General features: G+C 47.9%; 1 protein-coding gene across 3 annotated transcripts in view; it reads left to right on the top strand.

Annotated features, from left to right (window-relative positions):
- Positions 1-25439, top strand: part of Dip2b (disco interacting protein 2 homolog B) — a 188974-nt gene extending 163535 nt beyond the window's left edge. For all 3 annotated transcript variants that reach the window (XM_052161085.1, XM_052161084.1, XM_052161083.1), the window contains 13 exons: positions 506-629; positions 2870-2991; positions 4785-4896; positions 7792-7901; positions 8320-8450; positions 10293-10461; positions 11153-11323; positions 12810-12871; positions 14192-14249; positions 15473-15547; positions 16761-16938; positions 19062-19185; positions 22121-25439. In XM_052161085.1, coding sequence (XP_052017045.1) covers positions 506-629; positions 2870-2991; positions 4785-4896; positions 7792-7901; positions 8320-8450; positions 10293-10461; positions 11153-11323; positions 12810-12871; positions 14192-14249; positions 15473-15547; positions 16761-16938; positions 19062-19185; positions 22121-22373 — 1689 coding nt within the window. In that variant the 3' untranslated portion in view covers positions 22374-25439. The remainder of the gene's footprint in view (positions 1-505; positions 630-2869; positions 2992-4784; positions 4897-7791; positions 7902-8319; positions 8451-10292; positions 10462-11152; positions 11324-12809; positions 12872-14191; positions 14250-15472; positions 15548-16760; positions 16939-19061; positions 19186-22120) is intronic.
- Positions 25440-26653: the final 1214 nt, after the last annotated feature.

The following is a 26653-nucleotide window of genomic DNA, read 5'->3' as shown; positions in this document are numbered from 1 at the left end:
CTCAAGGGAGGCTTCTTTCTCTGTGATGACTCCAGCCTGTGTCTAGTTGACACCCAGAACCCGCCAGTACAGATAGATAAAAACACTAAGAAAGAAAGACTGTAAGTACATTTGGTTTAAGATAATTAACAGGACTGGAGAGATGGCTCAGCGGTTAAGAGCACTCTGCTCTTCTGTAGGTTCTGAGTTTAATTCCCAGCAACCACATGGTAGCTCACAACCGTCTGTAATGGGATCTGATGCCCTCTTCTGGTGCATCTGAAGACAGCTACATATTTCATAAAAATGAAATAAATAATTTTTTTAAAAGATAATTAATGTACCCTGTGAACCTGAGACACAAAAAAGAGGAATCTACACCTGTTTTTTGTTACCAGGGGAGTCGTCTCAGCTGATAATTCACCCAGAGACCAAGTCTGTTGCGTGTCATGTCTGCTTAGCTGGACTTGTATGTCTCTCTGTTTCTGCACTGAACTTTAACCCACTGACCCTTCTTGTGTTAAAGGGAACGACAGTGTGCACGGCCAGCTGCCTGCAGCTTCATAAGCGAGCAGAGAGGATCGCTTCAGTCCTTGGTGACAAGGGACATCTGAATGCAGGGGACAATGTGGTATTGCTCTACCCACCCGGTAAGACTGGGATTGGTAAACTAGACTCTGTGCTGTATTATTAGATACTACTCAGCAGGAGAAGAGAGGAACTCAGGGCCAACATCTACCACCACAGAGCCGTACTTCCTGATACCACACGTGCTGTGCTCACGGGTATGGCCTAGGCTGTGCCCTACATTGGGCAGTGTAGCAGCTCTGCTGAGACTCTGTCTCCATCAGTGCCTACTCATAAAAGGTGCCCAGGCCAGGCATGGCAGCACACTGCTGTAAGTCCTGTGCTGGGTGGGGGGGGTTGGGGCAGGAGAATTAGACACTCCAGGCCAGCAAGAGTTCCTGGGCTGTATAACAAGACTTATATGCAGCCAAGTAGGGTAACACACACCTTTAATCCCAGGACTCAAGAGGCTGAGACTCTTGAGTTAAGGCCAACCTGGTCTACATAGTGAGTTCCAGGCTAGCCAGAACTACATGTTGAGACTTACCTCAAACAACAACAAAAAATAGCAAGGTGTGGGAGCACCCACCTACCACCGTTGGGAGGTGGAAGCAGAGGGTAAGGAGTTCACCCCAGCTATACCAAGTCTGTCTCAGAAACAAAACGAAATGCTGAGGAGGCGGCTCAGGAGGCTGAGTGCTTACTGCAGCAGAGCAGAGCACCTGTGTCTGCATCCAGCAGCCCGTAAAGAGTGAGGCTTCACACCCCTTGAAGGAGCTCAGTGGGTGACATTGCTTGCAGTGCCTGGCGGCCTGGTGACACTGATCCCAGGAACTCATGATACAGAAGGAGAAAAACGGCTCCTAACAGTTCACCCTCTGACCTCTACATGTGTGTACACACACAGATGATGGTGGTGATGATGGTGATGATGACACACACACACACATACACAACACTGTCCTCTACAATTAGGAGGGATGGGTGTTCTTCCAGAGGACCTGGGTTTCATGTCCAGCACATACAGCAGTTCACAACACTCTGAAACTTTAGTTCAGATCTCTCACCCTCTTCTGACCTCCAAGAGTACTGCACATTTGTGGTGCAAGATATACATGCTGGCAAAGCACTGATACACATAATTATTTACCAACACCACCCCCCCAAAAAAACCCCAAGCCTACCTGGCATGGTAATGCAGTGCTAATGCTGCGGAGGCACGGGGGTCCCTCAGGCTCAGTGACCAGCTGGTGCAGCCAAAAGGTGGGCTCCAGATTCAGTGGACAAAAAGGAAATCAGAGGCCGGAGAGATGGATGTGTAGTTGAATTCTTGCTGCTTTTCCAGAGGACCAGCGTCAGTTCCCAGTGCCCATGCCTTGTGTCTCCCAGACAGACACGAGAAAAACAAAACACTGGGATGTTTGCATCTCCCTCCTCTGTTCTGTCTGTCCCAACTGGAACACCCAGAGTCCTTTGCTAGTCTGTCTCCACTGCTCCACCTCACTGCTTCCTGTTCTCTGTCCCTGCTCTACTTTACTCTGTTGTCCCTACCATGCAGTTCATTCATGTGAACACTGAGATTGCCTAGAAGTCCATCTGTTCCCGGGAGGATACATCATTATGTTCACATGAAGCTGTCTTCCATCTACCAGAAATGACGTGGCAGGCCCACAGCACTGAGCTGTGGTCATTGACCCACAGTGTCTAAGAAGTCCGGTTGCACTTTTCCTGCACCAGCTTTTGTGCAAGGAAAGTTCAGTGATCCTCACTTCTCTGTCCTTACTTCCTTATGTACCCTTGATTTCTACAGTTATTTCTACATACAGCAAACAATACAACCTGCCTTCCAGCATCTTCCAAGAGCTCACTGCTGGGCTTGAGGATATAGCTCAGGGGTATGACACTAGCTCAATTGCTAACACCACTCGTGTGCTCACACGCCCGTGTGTTTAGAGATGGTCTCCATTTTAGCCTAGGTTGGCTTTTAGCTATTGCTATGTAGTCTGGGCTGATCTTGAGTCCTTGGCAATATGCCTGCTTCAACATCTCAAATGCCAAGTATGAGCCACTGCGCCAGACTTTCTATTCTTCTTAATTATTAAAGTTTAATTTTGTCACTGTCTTGTTTAACTAATGATCTAATGAGCTACATGAACCAGGTGTGGTGGTTCACACCTCCATCCAGAGCTTGATAGGTCATATTGGGGAGACTGAATATGCAGCCCCCATGTCGCCTGGTTGGGCCTGACTGTTTGCAGGCTCTGGGTTTAGTTCCCCGGTGACAGCAACAGTGACTCTCCTGACAGTGTCCTCTGTCTTACAGGTATCGAGCTGATCGCTGCGTTCTATGGCTGCCTGTACGCAGGGTGTATACCTGTGACTGTGCGGCCCCCTCACGCACAGAACCTCACTGCCACCTTGCCCACAGTGCGCATGGTCGTTGATGTAAGTGCCTCTGTGCCTGTCTGTTCCCACTCCAGAACCCACACTCAGACAGCTGAGAATCTTAGGCACTTCTTGCTTCCTTAGTGTCAAGTAGCCAGGTTTTTCTCCTAAAACCTCTCCCTACGTGGTGTGGTGTGTACCTGTGATTCCAGCACAGGGCAGAGGTAGGCCTGTGAACTCTCATGTAAAGAGAGTCTGTGTCAAAACAAACAGGACACAAAAGCGAACTCTAGCTTTCTCCTCTACTTTTATCTGGCCTCCAAGTCTGTGAAGAGAGCAGTGACTGGTGGGGTGGGAACTGTACATGCCAGTCCTAAGCCCTGAGAAGGAGAGCTCTGTTCATTTTCCATGGCTTTGGCCCTCATTTCCTTCTTACAACACATTATTCCCTGTCAGGCTTTTTTCCTACATAAGAACCAGTGTAATTCTTCATTTCAGGTTCTCCCAGGTCATTTTTATTTGGATAAATTTGTATATTTAGCTAGCATTAAAATATGTTCAGGAAGCCGGGCGGTGGTGGCGCACACCTTTAATCCCAGCACTTGGGAGGCAGAGGCAGGCAGATTTCTTTCAGAGTGAGTTCCAGGACAGTGAGGGCTATACAGAGAAACCCTGTCTCGAAAAACAAAACAAAACACACACACACACACACACACACACACACACACATATATATATATATATTCAGGAGAGGGACTCCAGGGCCCCACCCCAAGGATGGAGATTTACTTGTATTTAGGAGTGTGGTCACTGATACGTTAAAGAATAACATGAGGCTTGGAGGAGGTGGTGGGGCAAACATAACAAGACACGCTGTATACGTGTGACGCTTTCAAAGAAATAAAAATTAAATAATTTTTAAAAGCTGTGCAGAGCTGGGATACGGCTCAGTGGTCAGCCCTCGTTACTCCTTAGCAACACCAACACAAAAAGAAACCCCTGAATTTTGTTCTGGAAGGGCTGGGAAGTTTTTTGGATTGGTTTGGTTTGGTTTTTCGAGACAGGGTTTCTCTGTGTAGCGCTGGCCAACCTGGAACTAGCTCTGTAGGCCCCAGGCTGGCCTCGAACTCAGGCAGCCTGCTCTGCTTCCCACATGCTATTAAAGGTGCACACTGTCACTGCCCCACATAAGGTTTGATAATATATGACAATTGAATTGGAATAAATCTCTGCTGTGTAATATGCCGAGACCTTTAGCAGAAGGCAGCCTGGGCCAGTGCACCGACAGGCTGCCTTGTCATCGGTGGCATGTGTCTCCAAGGGCTGCTGTGGGTCAATAGCTTCAGCATTGTAGATGATTCCGTTACAGTGTCACTCAGACAGTGTCTGTGTTAGCCCCTGCCTGGAGGCCTGGGGAAGCGTTGGGAGTCTCTTTCTGTTGTCTCACTTGTGGGTGAAAGTAGGTCACTGTGTCTCCCTGCACTGCTGAATAGAGTTCAGCGTGGGTGCTTCTATCTGGCTCCATGGCCGCAGACTGGTGTCGCCATTGCATACCCCAATTCTAAGCCCCCACTGCCTCCTCCTCTTCCCTGAGCTCTACGGGATCCATGTCTTGGTCTTTTGTCTTTACAAAGATTAGGAAAGCAGGGTCTTCCTGAGAGTGTGCCTGTTGTTGTAAGCAGCAGCCCCTATTGTTGCTACATGGCTGTTATCCTGGTAGAATTAAGTATGACACATTTCTGAGATAAAAACACAAAAACAGGGATAAAACCCGGCCAGGATGGTGAGCAGGCTCCTCTTAGCATTGCCAGTGCTAAGCCTTCTGCTGTTTACTGCTGTGCCTGTGTTTCTAGGTCAGCAAAGCAGCGTGTGTCCTCACCACTCAGACTCTGATGAGGTTGCTCAAGTCTCGAGAGGCAGCGGCAGCTGTGGATGTGAAAACCTGGCCAGCCATCATTGACACAGGTGAGCTGGGGGGAGGGGATTGTTCATGGCAGCTGCCATTCACTGACAGGTTTCCTAGAGTCTCACACCACCCAGCTTTCCTGCCTTAACACCCTTCTTCTGCTGACAACAGAGCAAGATCAGATGTCCAGGAAATGTGTACTATCAAAACACCACACACAGGAAAGCCAGGTCCAAGAACCAGCCCATAATATGCTAAACACTCTTTAAACAAATTATCTTCCTGGATGTGATGGCTTATATCTATAATCTCAGACCTCAAGAGTTTGAGGCAGGAGGATGGTTAGTTCAAGCCCAGGCTATGCTGCATCATGAGAGACTGCCCCCTCCCCCAGAAAGACACAAATGTTTTGATGGTGCTTTTCACATCATGGAAAGGTGGATATGTTTCATAGCCAGGTGTCTTTAGGTCCATGTGACGTGCTGAGACCCAGGGGCTGGAGAAATAGTGAGAGTGAGGATCTCAGTTGGATCTTCAGGAACAACATAACCAGCTGGGCATGGAGGTGGTCGCTTGTAGTCGATGCCATGAGTAGGTGCAGACAGGGCCCTAGGGTTTGCTGGCCAGCCAGTCTAGCCTCACTGTGAGCCCCAGGTCCCAGGGAGAGGCCTCGTGTCAGCAAGCAAGGTGGATGACTCCTGAGAAATGACACCCAAAGTGGGCCCCTGGCTTCCACTGACACATAGACACACACACACATACATGCATGCCTGAAGACACAGGTGCACCTGGACACACATAGACACACACATACACACATGCATGCCTGCAGACACAGGTGCACCTGGACACACATAGACACATACACACATACATGCATGCCTGCAGACACAGGTGCACCTGGACACACCTATATGTGTACACACATACACACACACACATACATACACACACACACAGAGTATTGTGACAATCTGATCCTTGACTTCTAGGTGTGATGTAATTAAAATGTGGAAGCTGGAGAGATGGCTCAGTGGTTAAGAGCATTGACTGCTCTTCTGGAAGTCCTGAGTTCAATTCCCAGAACCTACATGGTGGCTCACAACCATTTGTAATGGGTCTGATGCTCTCTTCGGGTGTGTCTAAAGACAGTGACAGTGTACTTGCATACATAAAAATAAATAAATCTTTAAAACAGCAACAACCATGGACTAGAAGTTAGAAGACCTGGGCTCTAGCCTGAGCTTTGTTAATGCCTGTACAACTCGTTCTAAAATACTGTCCATTGTACCTAAAAATATCAAATATGATGCAGTGTGAAAACCAGAATGAGCATAAATTTTTAGCTGCTATTCACATTAAAACGGGAAGACATGGGAACAGCTGGAGGATTCATGGAACAGGATGATGTGGGTTCTGACTGAGGCTGCTGCAGCGCTGAGTACCTCTTTAGCTTGGGCAAAAGCCTCTGTAAAGGTTTATAGAGACTGCAGTAGCGTCCAGCTGTAGTGTGGAACTACAGTGGTGACTGCTAACCCTGTTAAAGAAGTCTTTGGCTTGACCAGCGATAGGCACCCTGTGGCATGAGATTTAAAATTCACTATTGTTTCTTAACCAGGAAAGAAAGCCAAAGAACCATCAAAGGGGTATGGTTGGGCCAGAGACATCTTGGCATATTTGACTTTGAATTACAAAGAAAATCTGGGATAAGGCAGAGATGCCCCACCATATCTAGTTTTCTGCAGTCCTGGAAGTGAGCCCACTCAGGTCTATGTGAATCACAGTGTGTCCCCAGCACTGGAGGAGGTATTTTACATGAGTGAGAGACAGTAACTCCCCTTTAGAGGAGGAACTGTCTCACTTTAAAGCTGCTGTGATAAAGTATTCTATGTAAATAACTTAAGGAAAGAAAAGTGTACTTTGCTCACAATTCACGCCACAGCACCATGGTGGAGTGTCAGGCAGCAGGAACTTGGGGCAGCAGCTGGTAAGTGGCCTCTGCAGCCAGGAGGAAGAAAGTAATGGATTCTCTTGTGTGTCCAGCCTTCTCATGTTTATGTGGTTCAGGAACGGGGCTCTTGGTATGCTGCGATGCCCCTATAGGGTGGTCTTCCTGGTTTGATTTTCCCTAATTAAGATTATTTCTTATAAACATGACCAAGGCCAACCTCATCAAAATAACTCCCTGGTACATGTGCCTAGAAGGGGACTCCAGGGGACTCCAGGTCCTGTCAGGTTAGCAGTCAACACTGTCATACCATGTGTGATTAGTACAAGATACTAAACTGTGAGAAAGTGCTACAACAGTTAGTGCATTCTGAGCATATAGAGCACAGACACAGTTCTGTTTAGTGGCTCATGTGGAGCTGCAGAGGTGGCTCAGAGGTGAGAGCACACTGTTCCTACAAAAGATTCAGCTCAATCCCCAGCACACACAGCGTTCACAGCCCCTGTAACTGCAGTTCAGGGATCCATGCCTCCTTCCAGCTTTTTCCGGAGGCGCCATACAAATACGTACAAAATTAGTGCATTGATAAAGGAAATGTTAAGTGCGTCCTTTGAGTTAGCTTTGCAGTAGCACTGTGAAGGTGGGCATTTTGGTGATTTGTGTTAGAGGGAAATAGAAGAGCTGTCAGAGGAGTGACCCGGGACACAGAGCTGATGACATAGTTCTCCTTTGGACTTGAGCACTAGCACTCTGTTTTTTACCATGCTGCTAGCCAGAGATATCTGCAGAAGATTCACACAGTATGGACTTGCTGGTAGCCTCTGCCTGGCAGCATCATAGCCTTGCCTTGCTGAGATGACTGTCACGAGCTGCAGGGTGGGCAACAAAAGCTCTTCACACACACCAGAGCTGGCTCAGCCTTAGGAAGCCATGAGGTGGTGAAGGAGCGATGGTTTCCGTGTTCTAGCATGTCCACTTTACAGCAAATTTGTTCTTTGCTTTGCAGATGACTTACCCAGGAAACGGTTACCTCAGCTGTATAAACCACCCACTCCTGAGATGTTGGCATATCTTGACTTCAGTGTCTCCACAACCGGCATGCTCACGGGCGTGAAGGTAAAGCCATGGTGCCCACTCTGCTGGGCAGCCATGACCACTGCTCAGGGACCTACCTCAGTGTGGGAGTGAGCCAGCTGGGCCAGATGCCAGGGGCAGGATCAAGTGATGGCTATATTTAAATCTGAGCACCAGCTCTTCCTGAGAAAGATATCCCAAAGGATTTGCACTATGGAGTGCAGGGGCCAGATACGGGTGCTTTAGATAGTAAGAGCTCTAGGTGACGTCAGGTTACAGCCTTCTCTCAGGGGCCTTGAGACTGTCGGCTATGGAGTAGAGATCTGTCCTCTTAGCTTGTGCTTAGGCTATGAAGCAGTAAAGCCCACAGGTGAAGAGATAGTTTGGGGAGCTGAGGCTGGTGAGTGCAGCTCCTCTGCCCTGGGTGACAGTCCGTCCTTCTGTGTCCCTTGCTTCACAGATGTCCCACTCAGCAGTCAATGCTCTCTGCAGAGCCATCAAGCTCCAGTGCGAGTTGTACTCTTCCCGGCAGATCGCCATCTGCCTTGACCCTTACTGTGGACTTGGCTTTGCACTCTGGTGTCTCTGCAGGTAGGATGGCGAAGCCCAGTGTGGCTTCGGGGCCGTGGCCGCCTCACCCTTCCTTTAGCTTGGTTTGGTGAACTTTGAGGAAAATCCTGCTATTTCCAAAATCTAAACACCTTATGTGTTGCTGATGTTTGTTCAGTGTTATTTGAATTATTTTTTATTCTCCTCACTATTTTATGCCTCCAAGAAAATGGCGCTGTTCCCATACCTGCTTTCTGTTCCATTCTGTAATCCTAGTTTTAGAAGCAAAGCCAAGTCAGAAGGCTGATTCGCGGGTGAAGTGTGACATGTTTGACAGCCAGGACGTGCCCCTAGGCTTGGCAGGAAGGGGCTAGTGGAAGGCAGTGACATCATGAGGCTGGGGCGCAGCAGCCTGCCCTGACAGAGGCTTCATGAGGACTGGCAGCTCCCTGCTCTGTTCTCTGCCTGCCGGGAGCCCGTATTTCAGGCCTGCACTTTCACTTCCTGTGCAGATCCCATGAATGTCTCACAAGTACCTATCACTCCTCCAGTGCCCTCCTGTCCCCTCTCCATCTGGGTAGTGCTGTCCACCGGGGCCCAGAGTAAAAACTTAGGTGTCATCTTCAGTTTCCCATCTACATGCCAGTTGCATGTAATGCTCACTGGTTCAGTTGTTCCAATACCTGTCTACACATTAAAGTCACTTCTGGCACTTGGGAAAATTCAATAGGACCAAGAATGGTAACGTGTGCCTGTGATCCTAGAAATTTGGGAGGCTGAGGCAGGAGAATCCTAAGGCCCGCATGGTTGTCTAGCCACAGCCCATCACAAAAAGGGAAAAGGGGGGCTGGGGAGATGCTCAGCGCTTAAGAGCACCTGCTGTTGCTCTCAGAGAGGGCAGTGTTCCCAGCACCCACCACCATGACTGCCTGGCTGTAGTAGCATGCCTCTAATCTCAGTGGGAGCTCACACCCTTGATCACAGCACCTGAAGGCAGAGGCAGGTGGACCTCTGAGTTTGAGGCCAGCCTCGTCTACAGAGTGAGTTCCAGGACAGGCAGACAGGCATAAAATGAAATAAAAACTACTCTTGAAAAATGAAAAGAACAAGGTATGTTGGCTCCCTCCCATGATTCTAGCCCTTGGGACACTAAACTCGAAGGTTACCATGAGCTGAAGGCCTCCTGTGTGGGATTACTGCATCTTCATACCCTGGCAAATTACCCATTTTATATATAAAAGAAAGAAATTGATGAGGCCCTTCCTGGACCGAACTGACCCAGCCCCCAACCATGGTTCCTGAGCTCTTGTCCTGGGTTTTCAGGGCTCACTGTCATGGCTGTAGACCTTCCAGGGGACCCCACGTCCCTTCCATTGCCCTTGGTGGTCAGCCCTTACCATCCCTCACCAGGACTCATCCTTGACTCTCACAGCCTTCAGGGCTCCAGCTCCAAGTCCTCCATGCTGGCTTTATAATGACACGGCCACACTAAGGGTAAAAGTCTAACTCCGCGTGCCAGCTGTGACCTTTCCAATAACCCTCTGCACTGTGCCCCAGGAGTCCCACACACACTCCACACTGCCCAGCCTACATGCTGCTCCTTCACATTCCCAGCCAACCCCACTTCTAGGTGCTCATTCCTGACTGGGGCACCCACCCCCACTCTCTTAGTTTGAGTGAACTGATTTAATTCTGTGCTCTTGGCTCTTCTATGAATGTGCTGTCACACCTCCCACAGCCTGCCTTGTTTTCTGTCACGCATCTTGTGAGTCACACAGCAGTGAGCGGAATGGCCAGCCTTGTACCCAGGCCCTCTGCTGTCTCTTCCCTGCTAGTGCTAAGATGCTGAGGGGAATGTGTCAGCTCTCCACTTCTTGTTTGCAGTGTGTACTCGGGTCACCAGTCCGTTCTGATCCCTCCTATGGAGCTGGAAAACAACCTCTTCCTCTGGCTCGCCACTGTCAACCAGTACAAGATCAGGGACACCTTCTGTTCCTACTCAGTCATGGAGCTCTGCACTAAAGGGCTGGGGAACCAGGTGGAGGTGCTCAAGGTGAGGGGCAAGCACGAGAGCAGCAGTTCTAAGAGGGTTGGCGGTCAGACTCCATCGATAAGGGGGGGGAGGGCTGAGCGCGCCTGCTGCCCTTGCCCTCACTGTCCAGGGCTGATGGGTGGGAAGGGAGAGGATCTATTTACATAACAGTATGTGGGAAACTCACTGCTGGTAGATTTTTCCCAGTAAAATGAAAACCCAGAACACTGGAGATCAGGCACTCCCTGAAGAACAGGGTCCTTGTTCATGTGTGCGTCCAGTGGCCATATATGATAAAGTCACCTGCTGAATTCCCTAACAGAGAAATAGGACCCCAAGCACTAAACAGGAGGTGGGGGCTAGCTGCCTGGAGTTCTGCGTTTGTTTTTCTTGTAGGACTAGGGAACAAGAGAAATGCTTGGGAAGGGGCCAGAGCAGAGAAGGAAAGCCTGACACCTCGGGTTTTAGCCCCTCCCCCCTTCCTTGTGTGGTGGCATTGGTGACATCCTAGCCTAGTGCTTCCCACCCAGCCCCACCCCGCCCCAGAGGAAGGACCAGGAGTAGATGCCTGCGGTTGATTGTACCTAGATAGTTGGCCATTTACTTTCTGAAAAATACTTTTCTCTGTGTCTGGGCCCAGGAGGTAGCTCCTGGCTTTTCCTGAACAAGAAGGGATCTTTCTAATTATGTTTCTGGCACCAATTTCTTCCAGACCCGAGGGATCAACCTTTCTTGCATCCGGACCTGTGTGGTGGTCGCAGAGGAGCGGCCCCGGATCAGCCTCCAGCAGTCCTTCTCCAAGCTCTTTAAAGATATTGGCCTGTCCCCTCGAGCTGTCAGCACCACTTTTGGATCCAGAGTCAATGTAGCAATATGTTTACAGGTAACACATGCTGATGTGTGGTATTTAATAATTTTGTCAGTTCTTATTATGACCCTGCCAGACCCCCAGTAATTGAGTCAGAGTCCTGTGGATGTATTTAATCAGCATTAGCACAATTACTGGGTGATGTTTTGCTTTTGTTTTTTAAAAGATTTATTTATTTAATGTATGTGAGCACATTGTTGCTGACACACCAGAAGAGGGCATCAGATCCCATTACAGATGGTTGTGAGCCACCATGTGATTGCTGGGAATTGAACTCACAACCTCTGGAAGACCAGCCAGTGCTCTTAAGCCCTAAGCCATCAATCCAGGCCCCCATGTGATGTTTTTCACACTAGACTGGCTATTTCCCAACTTCGCTCCCCAGGTACTTGTTGTTTGAGTCTCCCAGGGTTATCTCTGCTCCGCCAGCCTGTCCTCAGGGGCACTTCTCCTGGCCACACGCTCCTGGCCCATCCCGTCTAATGGAGACCTCTGCTCTCCTGTCTTCTTTCTCCTTCCTCCCTTGTGGTCCCTACCTGTGACCTGTGACTCCCACACCCAGGAACCAAAGCTCTGCCTACTCTATTCTCACAGGAATTGGCCGTCAGCCACTTTTGTTTAACCAGTCAGAGAATAAAAACGAATAAAGTTTAGACATCATTTGGTGATTGGGAGAAAGTGCTGGTCTGGACTTTGAGGCAGAGTTGCCTGACCTTGAACAGCAGTCTCCCTGCCTCAGGCTTCTGACCCCCACACTGGACTGTAAGGTTCTGTATGGTCTTCAAGGCCATGCTGCTCTGCCTGTGACTGTGGAGATTTAGGCTTTTTATCTGGCCTGCTGCATCTCCTGTGTCCATCTATAAAATGACACCTTTGTTTGCTCCAGGGTTGGCCTACAGGTCAGCAGGTTACTAGGGAAGCACTCAGACAAGAACAAGCCAGCGGCCTCCATGTGATGCTCTCTCCCAGTACAGAGTGCTCCAGGAACCTCTCTGAGTCCTAGTTCAATTTCACTAATCAATAATACAGCCTTCTTGCCCCCACTGCCTTTTAAAAATAAACCTGCATCTTTTGCCATGTTGTCTGGGTAGGTCTAGAACAGCCTGATTTTATATGCTTGGTCTCTCATGAGGCAAGTACATGCATGGCCAAGGGGAAGAGAGGGTGACTAAGACTCTGAGGTCTCCTGTGACCCAGGTCAAGAGGCTTGCAGGAAATGTCAAAATGTTTTCTTGTGGAGTCCCATCCTGCCCCTTGCTCTCATCAGTCCCTGCTCTGAGCCCTAAGTAGGGAACCACTCCCCCCCACCCCAGGCTTGGTGGTGCTCCACCCCTGCACAGAAAGCCAAGAGGTCTCCAGGCCCAAGGTTCTCACCCTCCCCCGCCCTCACCCCCTTTGATGGCTCACTTGATTAGAAAGTGAGATTAAGTTTCCCATCTGTGGACCAGGGGCCACTCTGACAGGCTTTAAGTAAACACTGTGCTGGTTTGTTCTTCTTTAGGGAACCTCAGGGCCTGATCCGACAACTGTGTATGTAGATCTGAAGTCGCTGAGACATGACAGGTATGGCGGGCACCGAGCTTAGCATGAGCACCGTGTCCTGTTCTTGTTTACGTCTTGAGGGGAGATGCAGGAAGGGAAAGGCCTCATGTCTGTCATTAGTAAATGATAGGAATCTTGTTTATGAAAAGAAAACTTTAATTCTCACAGTTGCTTCATTGACATTAGCTTCTGATTTGTGTGTGTGTGTGTGTGTTTTTAATCACCCAAGAGGTAGAGTAGAATTTGAAACTCCAGTTCATTATGTAGTCTAAACTGGCCTAAAAATGACAGTCATCTTCCTGCCTTTGATTCTGCTAGATTATTATGTGGTACCATGCCTGGCTTGCTGTATTGTTCTATAGTTAAAATGTAATCTTAGTTTCTAGCTATACATGTATACTTTTGTGGGGCTGCATGTGGTGGCACACACCTTTAATCATAGCACTCAAACAGAGGCAGATGGATCTCTGTGAGTTCCAGGCTAGCCTGGTCCACATAGCAAGTTTCAGGATAGCCAGAGCTATATAGGGAGGCCCTGTCTCAAAAACAAAAACAAACAAGAAAACAAATAGATAGTGTCTTTGCTCTGTAATTCAAAAATAAAGATGAGGCAGATGTGAGGCAGGGAAAGGGCTTTGAGACAACACATTTACCTGGGTCCATGGTTTGTGAAGCCGCTTCCTCCCTGGCTGAGGTTTTAGTTTTGCACCACAGTGTGACACTGAGATGCGGAGTCCTCTGTACATTAGGCTGCTGGCTAGTCCCCAGTGTCCTCAGTGTGCCTAGGCAGACCCAGGCCACACTCATGCTGGGTTGCTTTGATTTTTCATGTTTGTGTAGGGTGTGTGTGTGTGTGCACGTGCCAGAAATCTACCCCGGGTGGTGATACTTGCTTCCTCAGGGACCACCCACCCTGTTTTCTGAGTCAGAGTCTCTCTGAGTCCTGTGGCTTGCCAGTTCTGAGAAGCCTGCAAACTGTGTGGCCTCATGGATCCACCTGTCTCCCCCTCCCAGCCACTGGCTTCTTCCTCAATGCTGGGCAGACTGGAGATCTCAAGGTCACACTGTAGGCACTTCACCTGCTTAAGTAGCTGTGGGCCAATAGCCAGGGTCCTTCCTGGAGAGACTTGCCTAAGACCTCACGGGGCCTGGGGACATTTTTGGTTGTCACAGTGGGAGCTGCTATTGAAACCTAGCAAACACTGCCTGACCCAGAGCATCAAGTGTGTGGAGTGTATGGGAGCAGAGGTGGCAGGGACCTCAGAGGTACCTTGAGGAGGTGGCTGCAACATCAAACACCTTTTAGAAAGACTGTAGACATTGGCTCTTGTTTCTCTGCAGGGTCCGTCTTGTGGAAAGGGGTGCGCCCCAGAGTCTCCTGCTTTCTGAATCTGGAAAGGTACTCTCCTCTGCTAGCTGCTGGGGAAGGCTGGGGTATGGAGGAAGACGACTGAAGCCTGAGGGTAAAGTCCAGTGAAGCTTAGAGAAAAGCCCACAGGGCTCCCTTAGTGGATGGTTCCAGATGCATGTAGACCAGATGTGGACTTCCCTCCATATTGTTTAAATCCTGGGGCATGCCGTTCTTACTGACAATGCCAGCGGGGTGGGCAGAGAAGCGTCGCCTGAGGAGAGCCAGCTGTGTAAACACTGAGGTCAGGATGGAGAAGAGCAGGAGAGCCCCCGCAGGAAGCTCGTGGACGCTCTGAGCTTCCCTTTATCCCTCCATCCTCACCACCTCCCCACATCGTCCCTCACCCTGAACTGTCCAGACAGAGGACAGGGCTGAGAAGTGTCTCAGGGTCCAGCCTGGGAATCCTGAGGCAGAGAAGAAAGAAAACCCAAAGAAGATCCTGCCTACTGTCCAGCTTATGTCACAACACATGCTTGTGTGGAACTACTATTGTGGGCTGTGTCATGTCATGAGGGCAGGCTGAGGTTACCCTTTATTTCCTTCCTCTGGGTTTTAGATATTTAAGCCCAGTAGTCAACCTCAGGCTTTAGAAACCCAAGCTAAAAAATTAACAGGGCAAGAGACAATAACCAGAATGGCTGGATGACCCTCTTGCTTTTGCCCAGAAAGGTCCTTGTACACAATAGGCAAGTGGCTTACTGCTTGCTGAACTACCTCCTACCCTGGGAGCATCTTGGGCGAGCCCTGAGCTGTGGGCCAGCCAGCACGTTCTTTTCCCTCCTCTTGTGGCTCCTTCTGCAGCCTGAGCTCTCTGGAGTGATCTCCAGGTCTCTCCCCCTAGTGTATCTTTTGAAAGGCTTACCCAAAAGGGAGTAGCTGAGTTATTTACCAGAGTCTTGCTGTTATGGCCTTGAGCAGAAATTTTTCAACCCTCTGAAGAGATGGTAGTCTGGATCTGTGTTCTAGCTTCAGAGTGGAACTCACTGGTCCTCCATCTCTACTAAGATGAGAAGATGACCAGGAGCAAACAGAAGAGTACTTCAGGTGGCTGCTTTATCAGCTCCTGCCATTTCTGGGCTAGTTCCTAGAGGTCACTGGTTGATTTTAGGGTTTGGGGTTAGAAGCCATGCCTCAGACCTGGAAGCTAAACCCTAGCCAAAGTTACGAGCTTTGGTTGAACTGAGTATTTGTATTTCCTCTTTGATTTTTAGATCTTACCTGGAGTAAAAGTCGTTATTGTGAATCCTGAGACCAAAGGACCTGTTGGAGACTCTCATCTGGGAGAGGTAGGTGTCAATCTCATTGGTGACTCTCACCTGCAGAGGTGGGTGTGAATCTGCCGACAGTGTGGACCAATTCCATCCCCCCCTGGGTTTTGGAAAGCTAGCAATGTAAGGGGCAGACGGAGGAGGCTGAGACTGAATCCAGCCTGGGTAGAAATAGTCTCAGATTTGTTCACTGCTGTCCCCTTACCTGAAAGCAAACTGGCCATATTCTACCTATTCCCACCTGTGAAGGGCTGGGACTGCAGGAGTCCCATGTAAACATTTTTAAAATTCTTTTCCTGGACCATTGAGCTCTGATGGAGCCATAGCTTAATTGGGGGAATCTTGGAAGTATAGTTTCCAGAGAGCTATCTCTGCCACCTCTTTAGTCACTGCTCTGTTGCAGTGTAGAGACACCGTGACTAAGGCAGCTATCACAAGAGTGAACATTTAATTGGAGCTTGCTTCGAGTTTCAGAGGTTCAGTCCATCATCATGCTGGGGAGCATGGCTGCACTCTGGCAGGCACTGGAGCAGTGGCTGAGAGCTACATCCTGATTGTAGGCAGAAAGAAAAACTCTGGGCTTGGCCTGAGCTTTTTGAAACCTCAAAGACTACAGTCTGTGACATACTTCCTCCAGCAAGGCCACACCTTGTCATCCTTCTAATACTTTTACATAAGTGACTTTCACTCCCTGGTGACTACCCACTCAAATATGTGAGTCTGTGGGGCTGTTCTCACTCACACCACCTGACAGCTGGTTACCAGCCTGTCAAGCTCAGACTGTTTACTCTGTTTTAGTAATGATGGTGAACCTTTGTGATAGTTAAATTCATTTTATCTGTATCTGTAATGCACAAAAACAGGCTGTCTGACTGTCTTTTCACAAATCTAGTGGCTGGTGCCATCCCATTGCCAGCCATCACTTGTTTACATTGCAAACTTAGTCTTCTGTAGTGTTGTTGTTTTTTGGTTTTTTGGATTTGGTTTTTCAAGACAGGGTTTGTCTGTGTAGTCCTGGCTGTCCTGGAATTCACTCTGTAGACCATGCTGGCCTCAAACTCAGAAATCCACCTGCCTCTGCCTCCCAGAGTGCTGGGATTACAGGCATGCGCTGCTACCACCACCCGGCAGTTGTATTGTTAATGTAAAAATTAGTTAGCTTGTTTTTTTAATTCAAATAATCTGTCCCAGGAGAACTGAACTAATGCAGTCATGTTTCCTTCTCCTATAGATCTGGGTGAATAGCCCACATACTGCCAGTGGCTACTATACCATCTACGATAGTGAGACTCTGCAAGCCGATCACTTCAATACACGTCTGAGCTTCGGAGATGCTGCCCAGACACTCTGGGCTCGGACAGGGTACCTCGGGTTTGTGCGCAGGACTGAGCTCACCGCAGCCACTGGAGGTGCCTTCTAGCCCTGTTCTCACCCTAGTTGCCTGGCTTATATCATTGGCTAGCTTATTCAGCCTGTCTGGGGAGCATAAAGTCCCTCTCTGCCTCTTGGACATATAGCTGAAGTAATAATACTCATTTGAAGTAAGCTTTGTCCTTAGAGGACTGTTTGGAAGAGGGTCCCTTAAAACTGCCATGAGTGTCACAGAACAGGTTAGAACAGCTGGGGACCCTGAGTGCCCCCAAGGATCAGGAGATACCCCAGGCAGAGTAGACCTCTCTTAGGGCTGACACTGAGTGCTGTCCAAGCTCCTAGGACAGCTCTTCTTTGTCTCTTCTGTGCTTGCACACCATTTTGAGTATAGGAGAAACAGGAACAAGCTCAACCCACGAGAGGGAATTAGATGTTGTTGTTGATTTATTTTAATGGTTTAACTCTGTAGCTCTGGCTGGCCTCAGACTCAACAGAGATCCACCTGCTCCTGTCTTTGGAGTACTGAGACTAAAGGTGTGCACCACCATGCTTGGCCTGAGAACCACTTCTAAAGTGGATCCAAGCCTGCTTATTGGCAGTGCTCTGTCCGAGGGTTCCCTAAAGCTGTCCTCTGCTTGGACACTGGTCACCACAGCTTCTGTGCTTTCTGCTGCACGCTTTCTTGCTGACTGGCACAGGTAGCCACTGTAAGCCACTCTGCGCTGTTTGGAAGAGCTGATGGAGATGGTGCCCTCGGCCGTAAAGGCTCACCTTTTCTCCTAAACTGAGCAGTGTGGATCATTTCACCGTATTTCATGGGGAGTGAGGGTCGAGGTCCCTAGCCAGGTTCACCCTGTGACTGCAAGCCTGTGGACTGAGCAGTCGGAGCCCTCTGCACCAGGCAGTGATGAGCGATGCACTGCCATGGAGCGTTCAGTGCTGGCACGGAGATAAATAAAATCCCGGACTTGGGTTTTCATCATCAGAGCAGGAATCTGCTCTCCATAGAAAGGCTGCGGAACCTGCCTTCCTTCCATGTGCTTGCTCGGCTGAGCCTGGCCACACTGACCCCATTCTCAGCACTCTCAAGGGGACCCAGGATCAATTTCTAGCCCCATGTCAAGTGGTTCACAACTGTGACTTAATCTCTAGGGAATCTAATACCTCCTCTATCACGTGGTTTGCAACCACCTGTAACTCCATCTCTAGAGAATCCAGTGCCTTTTTCTGGATTCTAGGGCATCTATACTCACATGTGCACGTGTGCACATATGCACATGGACATACATACACACATACATACATACATACATACATACATACATACATATATACATACAAACAAACAAACAAACAAAAAAGTAAAACTAAAAAGAAGCCATTGTGTGAGTCTGGACAGATAGCTTAGTGGTTAAGAGCACTGGTTGCTCTTCCAGGGGAGCCAGGTTTGATTCCCAGCACCTATATGGCAGCTCACACCTGTAACTCCACTCTCTTGTCACCATCTTACACATAAAAATATTTTTTTAAAAAGTGTAGCTGGGCCTGGCAGTGGTGACCCACACCTTTAATCCCAGCACTTGGGATGCAGAGGCAGGCAGATTTCTGAGTTTGAGGCCAGCCTGGTCTGCAGAGCGAGTGCCAGGACAGCCAGGGCTACACAGAGAAACCCTGTCTCGAAAAAAACAAAAACAAACAAAAGAAAAGTGTAGTTGGGCAGTGGTAGTGCCTACCTTTAAACCCAGTACTCAGGAGGCAGAGGCAACTGGATCCCTGAGTTCAAGGCCAGCCTGGTCTACAGAATGAGATGACTACACAGAGAAACCCTGTGTCAGAAAAGAAAAAGAAAAAAGACAAAAATGTATGTTCACATACACAACTGTGTGTTCCCTCGTGCCATCACATGCTGCGGGGCCACCTCTCCTTCCGCCTTCATCTAGGTTCACCTACCAAGCCATCCTCAATCCATACTCAATGATGTGCCCCTCACAGCAGCCGTTTGTCCTGACCTCTGTCTCATGGAGCAAGTAGCAGCACTTAGGACCTTTTCGAGTCTGCCCAGAGTCACAGCTGGCTGACTGGAGATGCCAACCCTGTGCTCTAATGCCAATACTTCATTTACGTGGTGCAGGTCTGAGCCTGTTCCTCTTCCCTCTTTCAGAACGTCATGATGCCTTGTATGTGGTGGGTGCACTGGATGAGACACTGGAGCTGAGAGGATTACGATACCATCCTATTGATATAGAGACCTCCGTGTCCCGCGTCCACAGGAGCATTGCTGAATGGTAATTTCCCTATTCAACTTGTTCTCACTTCAGCTTTAGTGATGATGAAAATTGTTCTGGTTAGTCAGCCATTTGTTCCAATGCCACCTGCCCATGAGGCCCCCTTCAAGAGTAAGAAAAACTTGCATCTATTACACAGTCCATGGTGGCCTCAAAGCCTGTTCACCAGAACCACTGTGGAGCTGAGTCGGTGTGTAAGGGCACACTCGCATAATAGAAGCATCAGCAGCTCACCTGACTCTAGGAAGTTGATATTATATAGTGTGGGAGGGATGGCTGCGACTTCCCTTCTGCCTGCTTGGTGGCCCTGTAGGTAAGGACTTTACCACCAAGCCTGAACCCACATGGTAGAAGGAAAGACTCGACTCCCACAGGTTGTCCTCTGACCTCCATGTGTGGGCTGTGTATACACATGTGCTTCCTCTCCCGTATATAATAACGGTTACAAAAAATTCCTGATAGTGAAGGCTCAGCTTCCCACACTTCCTTGTGCTTCCTTAAACCAGCATGTGCTTTTTAAACTGTCAGAGGGAGAAGGTGAAAAATATTGGGTCACCATCTAACCTGGTCCTTTCATCAAAGGAACTTGCCTGAATTTCTCTTATCAGGGATTATCCTACCTCATACTGATGGGAAGTTCATTAAAATTAAAATTGTGTTTTACCTCCTGATTTTCTTTCTGGATTTTTATATGTTTGTTTTTCTTTTTAACCAGTGTATCTCAGTACATGTCATGTATACACAGGTACCATGGAGTCCAGAAGAGGGTGTTAGGTTCCCTGCAGCTGCAGTTACAGGTGGTCTGAGCCGCCCAGCATATAGATAGGCACTGGAATCAGAGCAAGAGCAGCGCTCTCCTGACTGCTGAGCCATCTTTCCATCCCCTCATTCTTGGTTTTCTTTGTCTATTTGTTTTGAGGCAGGTCTCTCTTCATAGCCCTGGCTGTTCTACAACTCACTCTGTAGACCAGGCTGGTCTCGAACTCACAGAGGTCCACCTGCTTCTCCTTCCCAAGTGTTATTCTTAGCTTTTAATGACAGAGAACATAGACTGTTTCTTCCCCCTTTAATCCCTGTGTCCTCTCTAGTGTGTCCCCTGTTGCATACACATGGTCTCCATAGTAGTTGCACATGCTTTCCAAATGCTCCTTTAGGTTTTTTGGTGTTTTTTGGGTTTTTTGTTGTTTTTTGGTTTTTGGTTTTTTGGATTTGGTTTTTTTAAGACAGGGTTTCTCTGTGTAGCCCTGGCTGTCCTGGAACTCACTTGGTAGACCAGGCTGGCCTCGAACTCAGAAATCCACCTACCTCTGCCTCCCAGAGTGCTGGGATTACAGGCGTGCGCCACCAGGCTCAGCCAAATGCTCCTTTAGTTAAAGATATTCTTGCCTGGCAGGACTAGCATCCGATGCAGGAACTCTGGAGTTCCAGACCAGCCTGGGCTACTCAAAGAAGAGATCCTGTCCCAAAACACACAGAAAAGGGTCTTTCAGCTTGCGTGGGTTAGAGTCTCTCCCCAGATTTAAACAAGTTTGATTAAAGCAAGAACATCTTTTGTTTTGTTTTAAGATTTATTTATTTATTGTATATGAGTACATTGTCTTCAGACACACCAGAAGGAGGGCATCAGATTCCATTACAGATGTTTGTGAGCCGCCGTGTGGTTGCTGAGAATTGAACTTAGGACCTCTGGAAGAGCAGTTGATGCTCTTAACCACTGAGCAGTCTCTCCAGCTCAGCAAGAACATCTTTATGTGAAGAATTTTCTGGAAAGTATGTAGGGAAGTTGGTACCATAGCAGATTTTAGATATTTGACTTTATTACAATCAAATATTACTTATAGCAATATTTAATAGTCAGAATCATTTTAAATATCAGTTGAGCATTGTATATCAAAAGCCAGTTCAGACCTTTTGGTGTCGAGATCTGCTCAGTGAAACTTATATTGCAAATAACAGAAATTGTGTTCAGTGAAGTTTAAGCAAGCTAAATACAATGGCACTCACTTTTTTTTTTTTTTTTCGTTTTTTGAGACAGGGTTTCTCTGTGTAGTCCTGGCTGTCCTGGAATTCACTCTGTAGACCAGGCTGGCCTTGAACTCAGAAATCCACCTGCCTCTGCCTCCCAAGTGCTGGGATTACAGGTGTGTGCCACCACGCCCGGCTGGCACTCACCTTTAATCCCAGCACTTGGTAGTCAGAAGCAGATGAATTACTGAGTTCAAGGCCAGCCTGGTCTACAAAGTTATTACCAGAATAACCAGGGCTACACAGAGACATTCTGTCTTGCAGGGAAGGGGAGCTTAAGTAAATTCAGACATTCTGGCTCAGCTGAGCTACAGACTCTCAGACAAACAACACTTATGTTGAAGAGGAGGGTCCTCAGCTCAGGCAATCCCACTCTCAGATGCTGAAAATGTGAGAAAATCTGAGAAAATGCTGGAAGGCTCAGCGATCAGCTGTTTACATAAATGGCTGTTGGCCTCTGACTGATATCAGGAGAAACAGGGTTCTCAGGGAAATGGGCGTAAGTCTCAGAAGAAAGCACAAAAGACGAGGGCCATCGAGATAGAACCCCGGGGAAAGGAACCTGCTGCCAAGTTGTTCAGTAACAGAACTTCCTGCACACAAGCCACGGAAGCACGTAGGAGAGAACTGACTGTCTCAGCTGCCCCGATTCTGCGCACCCCATAGTGCACATATCCCCCAGAAGAACTGCAGACATGGCTCACCCATTAGGAGCACTTGATGCTCTTGCAGAGGACCTAGGCACCACGTTAGCTCACAGCCACCCGGTTCCAGGGAACCCACACTCTCCTGACTCCTCAGGCCCTCCACGCATGGTGCACTTACATAAATGCAGGCCAACACCCATACCGGTAAAATCAAACAGTATTTTTAAAGGATGACTGTTAACTGAATGTCATTGGAATTTCAGTGCTGTGTTCACGTGGACCAACTTGCTGGTAGTCGTTGTGGAACTGTGCGGCTCTGAACAGGAAGCCCTGGATCTGGTTCCTCTCGTGACCAATGTGGTCCTGGAAGAGCATTACCTCATCGTTGGTGTTGTAGTTGTTGTGGACCCAGGGGTTGTCCCCATCAACTCCAGAGGAGAGAAGCAGAGGATGCACCTCCGAGACAGCTTCTTAGCCGACCAGTTAGACCCTATCTATGTGGCTTACAACATGTAGCCAGCACTGGAGGGGCCGCAGGGAAGACCTGTGGCTAGGAGCAGTCTCTCAGCTGACATGAAGATGGCCCCAGCACAGCCTTCATCTCATCCTGTGGGATTCTGATGTCACAGAACACCCAGGAAAGGGGAATTCTGTGGTAGCACCGAGAACATGTTAGCAGTCTGTCAGACCTAACCTCTGGCATGTGCGACAGCACGTTACTGAAGCAGTTACATGCATGTTGCGCTACCCTCATCTGGTATATAGACCTGCATTTTTACTTAACCTTCTAGACTTTTGAAAGGGAGTCTAATGAATTCACACGAAGGGGTAACCTGAGTCCCGCAGTTCCCCACTCTGTACTGTATTTTGCTATTTCCCGTAGTCAAGTGTGCTGCAGGGTTTCCTACCATGAAGCTATCAAGCTTGAGTCAGCCCATAAGCAAATCAAATAACCCATGTGAGAACTGCTTTATGTGTCTAACTCAATTATAAACATTCTGACCAGTGTTTAAACATGTAAATAAGAACACACATAATTCAACTAAAGAACCAGGCCATCCCCTTGCATAACTGCAGCCTGGGCAGCTGAGCTTACGCTGTGGTGGGCCGACTGGCCCAGCAGGGCAGCCTTCAGTGGGATGTTCTCAAACTAAAGCTGTCTGAGGTTGTCTGTAATGCTTATACTTCAGAATTAGCCTGAGCTTCTAGGAATTCCTCAGCCCATTCCTCTAAGCTGAAAAACACTCATATCAGAATTTAGACTTAAGAGTCAGCAGTTCCTAACCTGCTCTGCAGAAGCGCAACAGTTCACTCAGGCCATGGTTGGAACTCTCTCACGCCTTGGGTGACTACCGGGATTGCAGGCTTCCGCTTCTCTCTGCTCTGTGACTGCAGTTTACACATAAATCATCCCCTGGAAACTGAGGCGCGAGCTCTTCCTCAGAAGTCTGTGAGGGTGAACGCTAACGGCTGGGGCAGGAGTAGGATCCGCCAGCTCATGGAACCGTAGGCCACACGCGCACATTCACCAATAACCAGTCTGGGTGGCCAGAGCAGTCAGGCTGCTCTGACACAGGGAAGTCAGCTAGGCAAGAAACTCTTGAAATAACCGGCGCCTGAGCCTCACTCAGTGTGGAACTGAGTTTGGCTTCTGGCTCAGTTCCCATTTTTTGGTCTGAAACTTCATGTATTTGAATATAGTTAAATTTTATTATTTTTTTCTTACAGAAATATTTTTAAAAATTAAAGAAAACCTCAAGTGAAAAAGAATTAACCTGCTAAATCAGAATGGTTCTCTTTGGCCAGTTCTGGTCTATTGTGTAAATATTTATTTAGACTATTTTGATAATACATATTATTTACCCCACTGTAACATCCTGTAAACTAAATGTGTTTTTAAGCAATTTTTAAGACTTGTAATTACCCTAAAAATAAGGTTTATTAAGCCAAGACCAGACTCTTGAGCAGGGCAGCACTGCTGGGCTGTCGTCAGTCTCACCAGGTGGCCTCTGTGGCCCCTTCTCCATAGTCCTCTTCCTCCAATCATGCTCCACAGAAGGAAGACCTCTGCTGCCACCTCAGGGTTATGTGTGCACTTGGGATACGATTGGTCTGCATGGGATGAGGGAGATGTCAGGGTGTACAGAAGGGCAGAGTGACGCCCCATCTCACCATCTCGAGATTGGTTCCTTTACAAAGGAAGTGGCCTGCTTATTTTGAATGTCTTAAAACTAATTGTTTTGCTTTTTTTTTTTTTTTTTTTTTTTTTTGGAGACAGGGTCTTTTGATATAGTCCAGGCTGTGCCCTTCCTTCCCGCACTGAGTTTCCAGGTGTACCCTGCCGTGTGTAGCTCTTAAAACGGTCTGTGATACCTGCTAAGCCAGGCAGGGCCTAGGTATCAAACAGTTCCGTGTTGGCAGTCCCACATTCTAAAGTCCCTGAGTTCTAAGAAAAAAAACTTTAGGCCAGCTCTGTCTTGACTGATAACTCTTACGAATGCCAATTATTAACTTGGTGTCACTATCCAGGACACATTGTCTACAATAAATTTAATGTGAGCCACATCTGTACTTTAAACTTTCCTAATAACTACTTTAAATAACAACAATAACAACAACAAAAAGGTCTCATTGTATAATCCTAGCTGCTTACAACTCGCTCTATAGACCTGGCTCATGTCAAACTCGGAGCAATCCTCTTTCTGCCTCCTGGGGCTAAAGGCATGCAGCACCAAACCCTGCTAATACAGCATTTAAACGTTTCCTAAAGCATATGATATTAATATATTTACCAAAAGTACTATTGCTTTGATATAAAATCATTGAGATGTTTTCTGTTCTCTCTATAATTTCAGAAATCCTGTGTGTATTTAGTTTGGACTAGCCATTCCAGGTCTCAGTGGCCAAACCTGGCTAGTGACTACCGAATCGGTCAGTACAGCCTGTTTGCCATCATTCCTTCAAGCCCAGTTCTGTATCCAGTCCATCTCACTGGCTAGCTCCCAGCCAATCATTCCCAGGTCATCTTTTTTAAGGCAGTGCTGGAGTGGAACCCAGGGCCTGTGCATAACAAACACCCTACTACTGAGCCCAGGTTGGTCTGGAACCTCTGGTCTTCCTTTCTCTGTCCTGAGTACTGAAATTGCAGCAGACACCTTCATGCCTTGCCCAGGCCTCTATAGTTTTTTTCCTCCTTCTGATAATGACCACTGTTTTTATTTTCCTGTTGCTTTTCTTTGAGTCCATCCCCCAAAGCCAGACTTTCCTAGTAGAGGAACAAACCCCGAGTGCTGTCCCTGGGGACCCTCACTGGCGTGGGATGGATCCTGGGGCTGCCTCAGGCGTGAGGTTGTTTCCCCTTGATAGATAGCATCTTGGTTCTGGCGCATTCCAGGGGAAGCTTCGGGCTTGATCTGACAGTGAAATCAGTCCTAAAAATCCATTATTAATAAAACAAAAAGCCCTGCAGAAATTCCCAGCCACTAAACTTGATAGGAGGAGGCCAAGAGTAAACCCTATCTTAGTTACAAAAGAGAAAAAAAATTTTTTCTGTTTTCTCGTTTTGTTTTTTTTTTTTTTTTTCATGTGTGTGCGTGTGAAGGGGTGGGGGCTTACTGTATAACCTTTGCTGGCCTCAAACTTGATGCTCCTGCCTCAGCCTTCCAGCCCTGAAATTACAGGCCGCTGCAACCAGCCACACTTGGCAAGAGAAGTCTTCTAATCTGGAACCATGTGAACCGTCAGCCCTCAGCAGAGGGCCTGAGATGAGTCAAGGAGTTCTACCTGCACAGATCCTGAGTGCCTGAAGCCTCAGAATGCCCACCATGCACACAGAGACCCCATTCTCCCCAGGACCAAGTCCTTTGCTGTTGGGGACCATGGCCTGTCTCCTCACCTTAGTCCCTGGGCGCTTGCTTATGGTCTCCTGGAATCTCAAAGGGCCTGAGGCCTTAGGCTCCTTTAAGGTCTCTGTCCCAGGCATGGTGCTTAATATCTTGGCCAAAAAAGTTACTTTCCTTGAATATCCAGGAATTTTAAACTAAAGCAATGAGTTGTCTGTCACCTTTCCCTGGAACTCCAACGTATCCTGCCTTAGTGTTCCTTTTGTTGTCTGCTTTGATGTAAAAGCACAGGTGTGTGGAGGCAGAGGCTGCAGTCCTCTGTATGCACAGCAGGCCTTTGCTTTACCACTCAACAGCCTTGATTTAGGCGTGTCCTGAGATTTGTCCCCAGGAAGAGACTGCAAAGACAAGTGAAGATTTCTGATCTTAAATGCTGTTTTGTTTACTTCCTGTCAAGATACCAACCCCTGTCAAATTCAAGCTATAGTACTGTGTAATTATGTATAAAGGTTTTTTATTTATTTGAAATTAGATTAGATATACATTTTTAAATTTAACATCTGGCTGGACAGTGTTCTATTAACTCATTGAATGTGTTTCCTTTGTCTTGTGTTAATAAATATTGATGCTTGATTATGTTTAAATCCTTCACACATTAGGTGGGGCTGGGTGGTGTTAGGATTGAACCCCAGGCCTCCTTTAGGCTAAGCATTCACTCTAGCCCTGAGCTACACCCCCTTTCCTGGATTGATAAACACAACTTCAGACTATAAGGTGAGAAGATGACTACTGCTATCTAAGGAGCTATTTATTTAGACTATTTTGAGGAGCTATCTAAGTTGTGCCTCCAGAGCAGGCACAACTGAAGGAGACTGAGTCAAGGGACAGCAGTATCACTTTGCAAGCCAAGAAAGTGGTTGTCAGAAATTTTTTTTAACCTTGGGGTATTTTTTT

This window comes from Apodemus sylvaticus, chromosome 17, assembly GCF_947179515.1.
Source record: "Apodemus sylvaticus chromosome 17, mApoSyl1.1, whole genome shotgun sequence".
Taxonomy (NCBI): Eukaryota; Metazoa; Chordata; class Mammalia; order Rodentia; family Muridae; genus Apodemus; species Apodemus sylvaticus.
The sequence above is the reverse complement of the archived record's forward strand: the minus strand, read 5'-3'. Positions and strand labels throughout refer to the sequence as shown.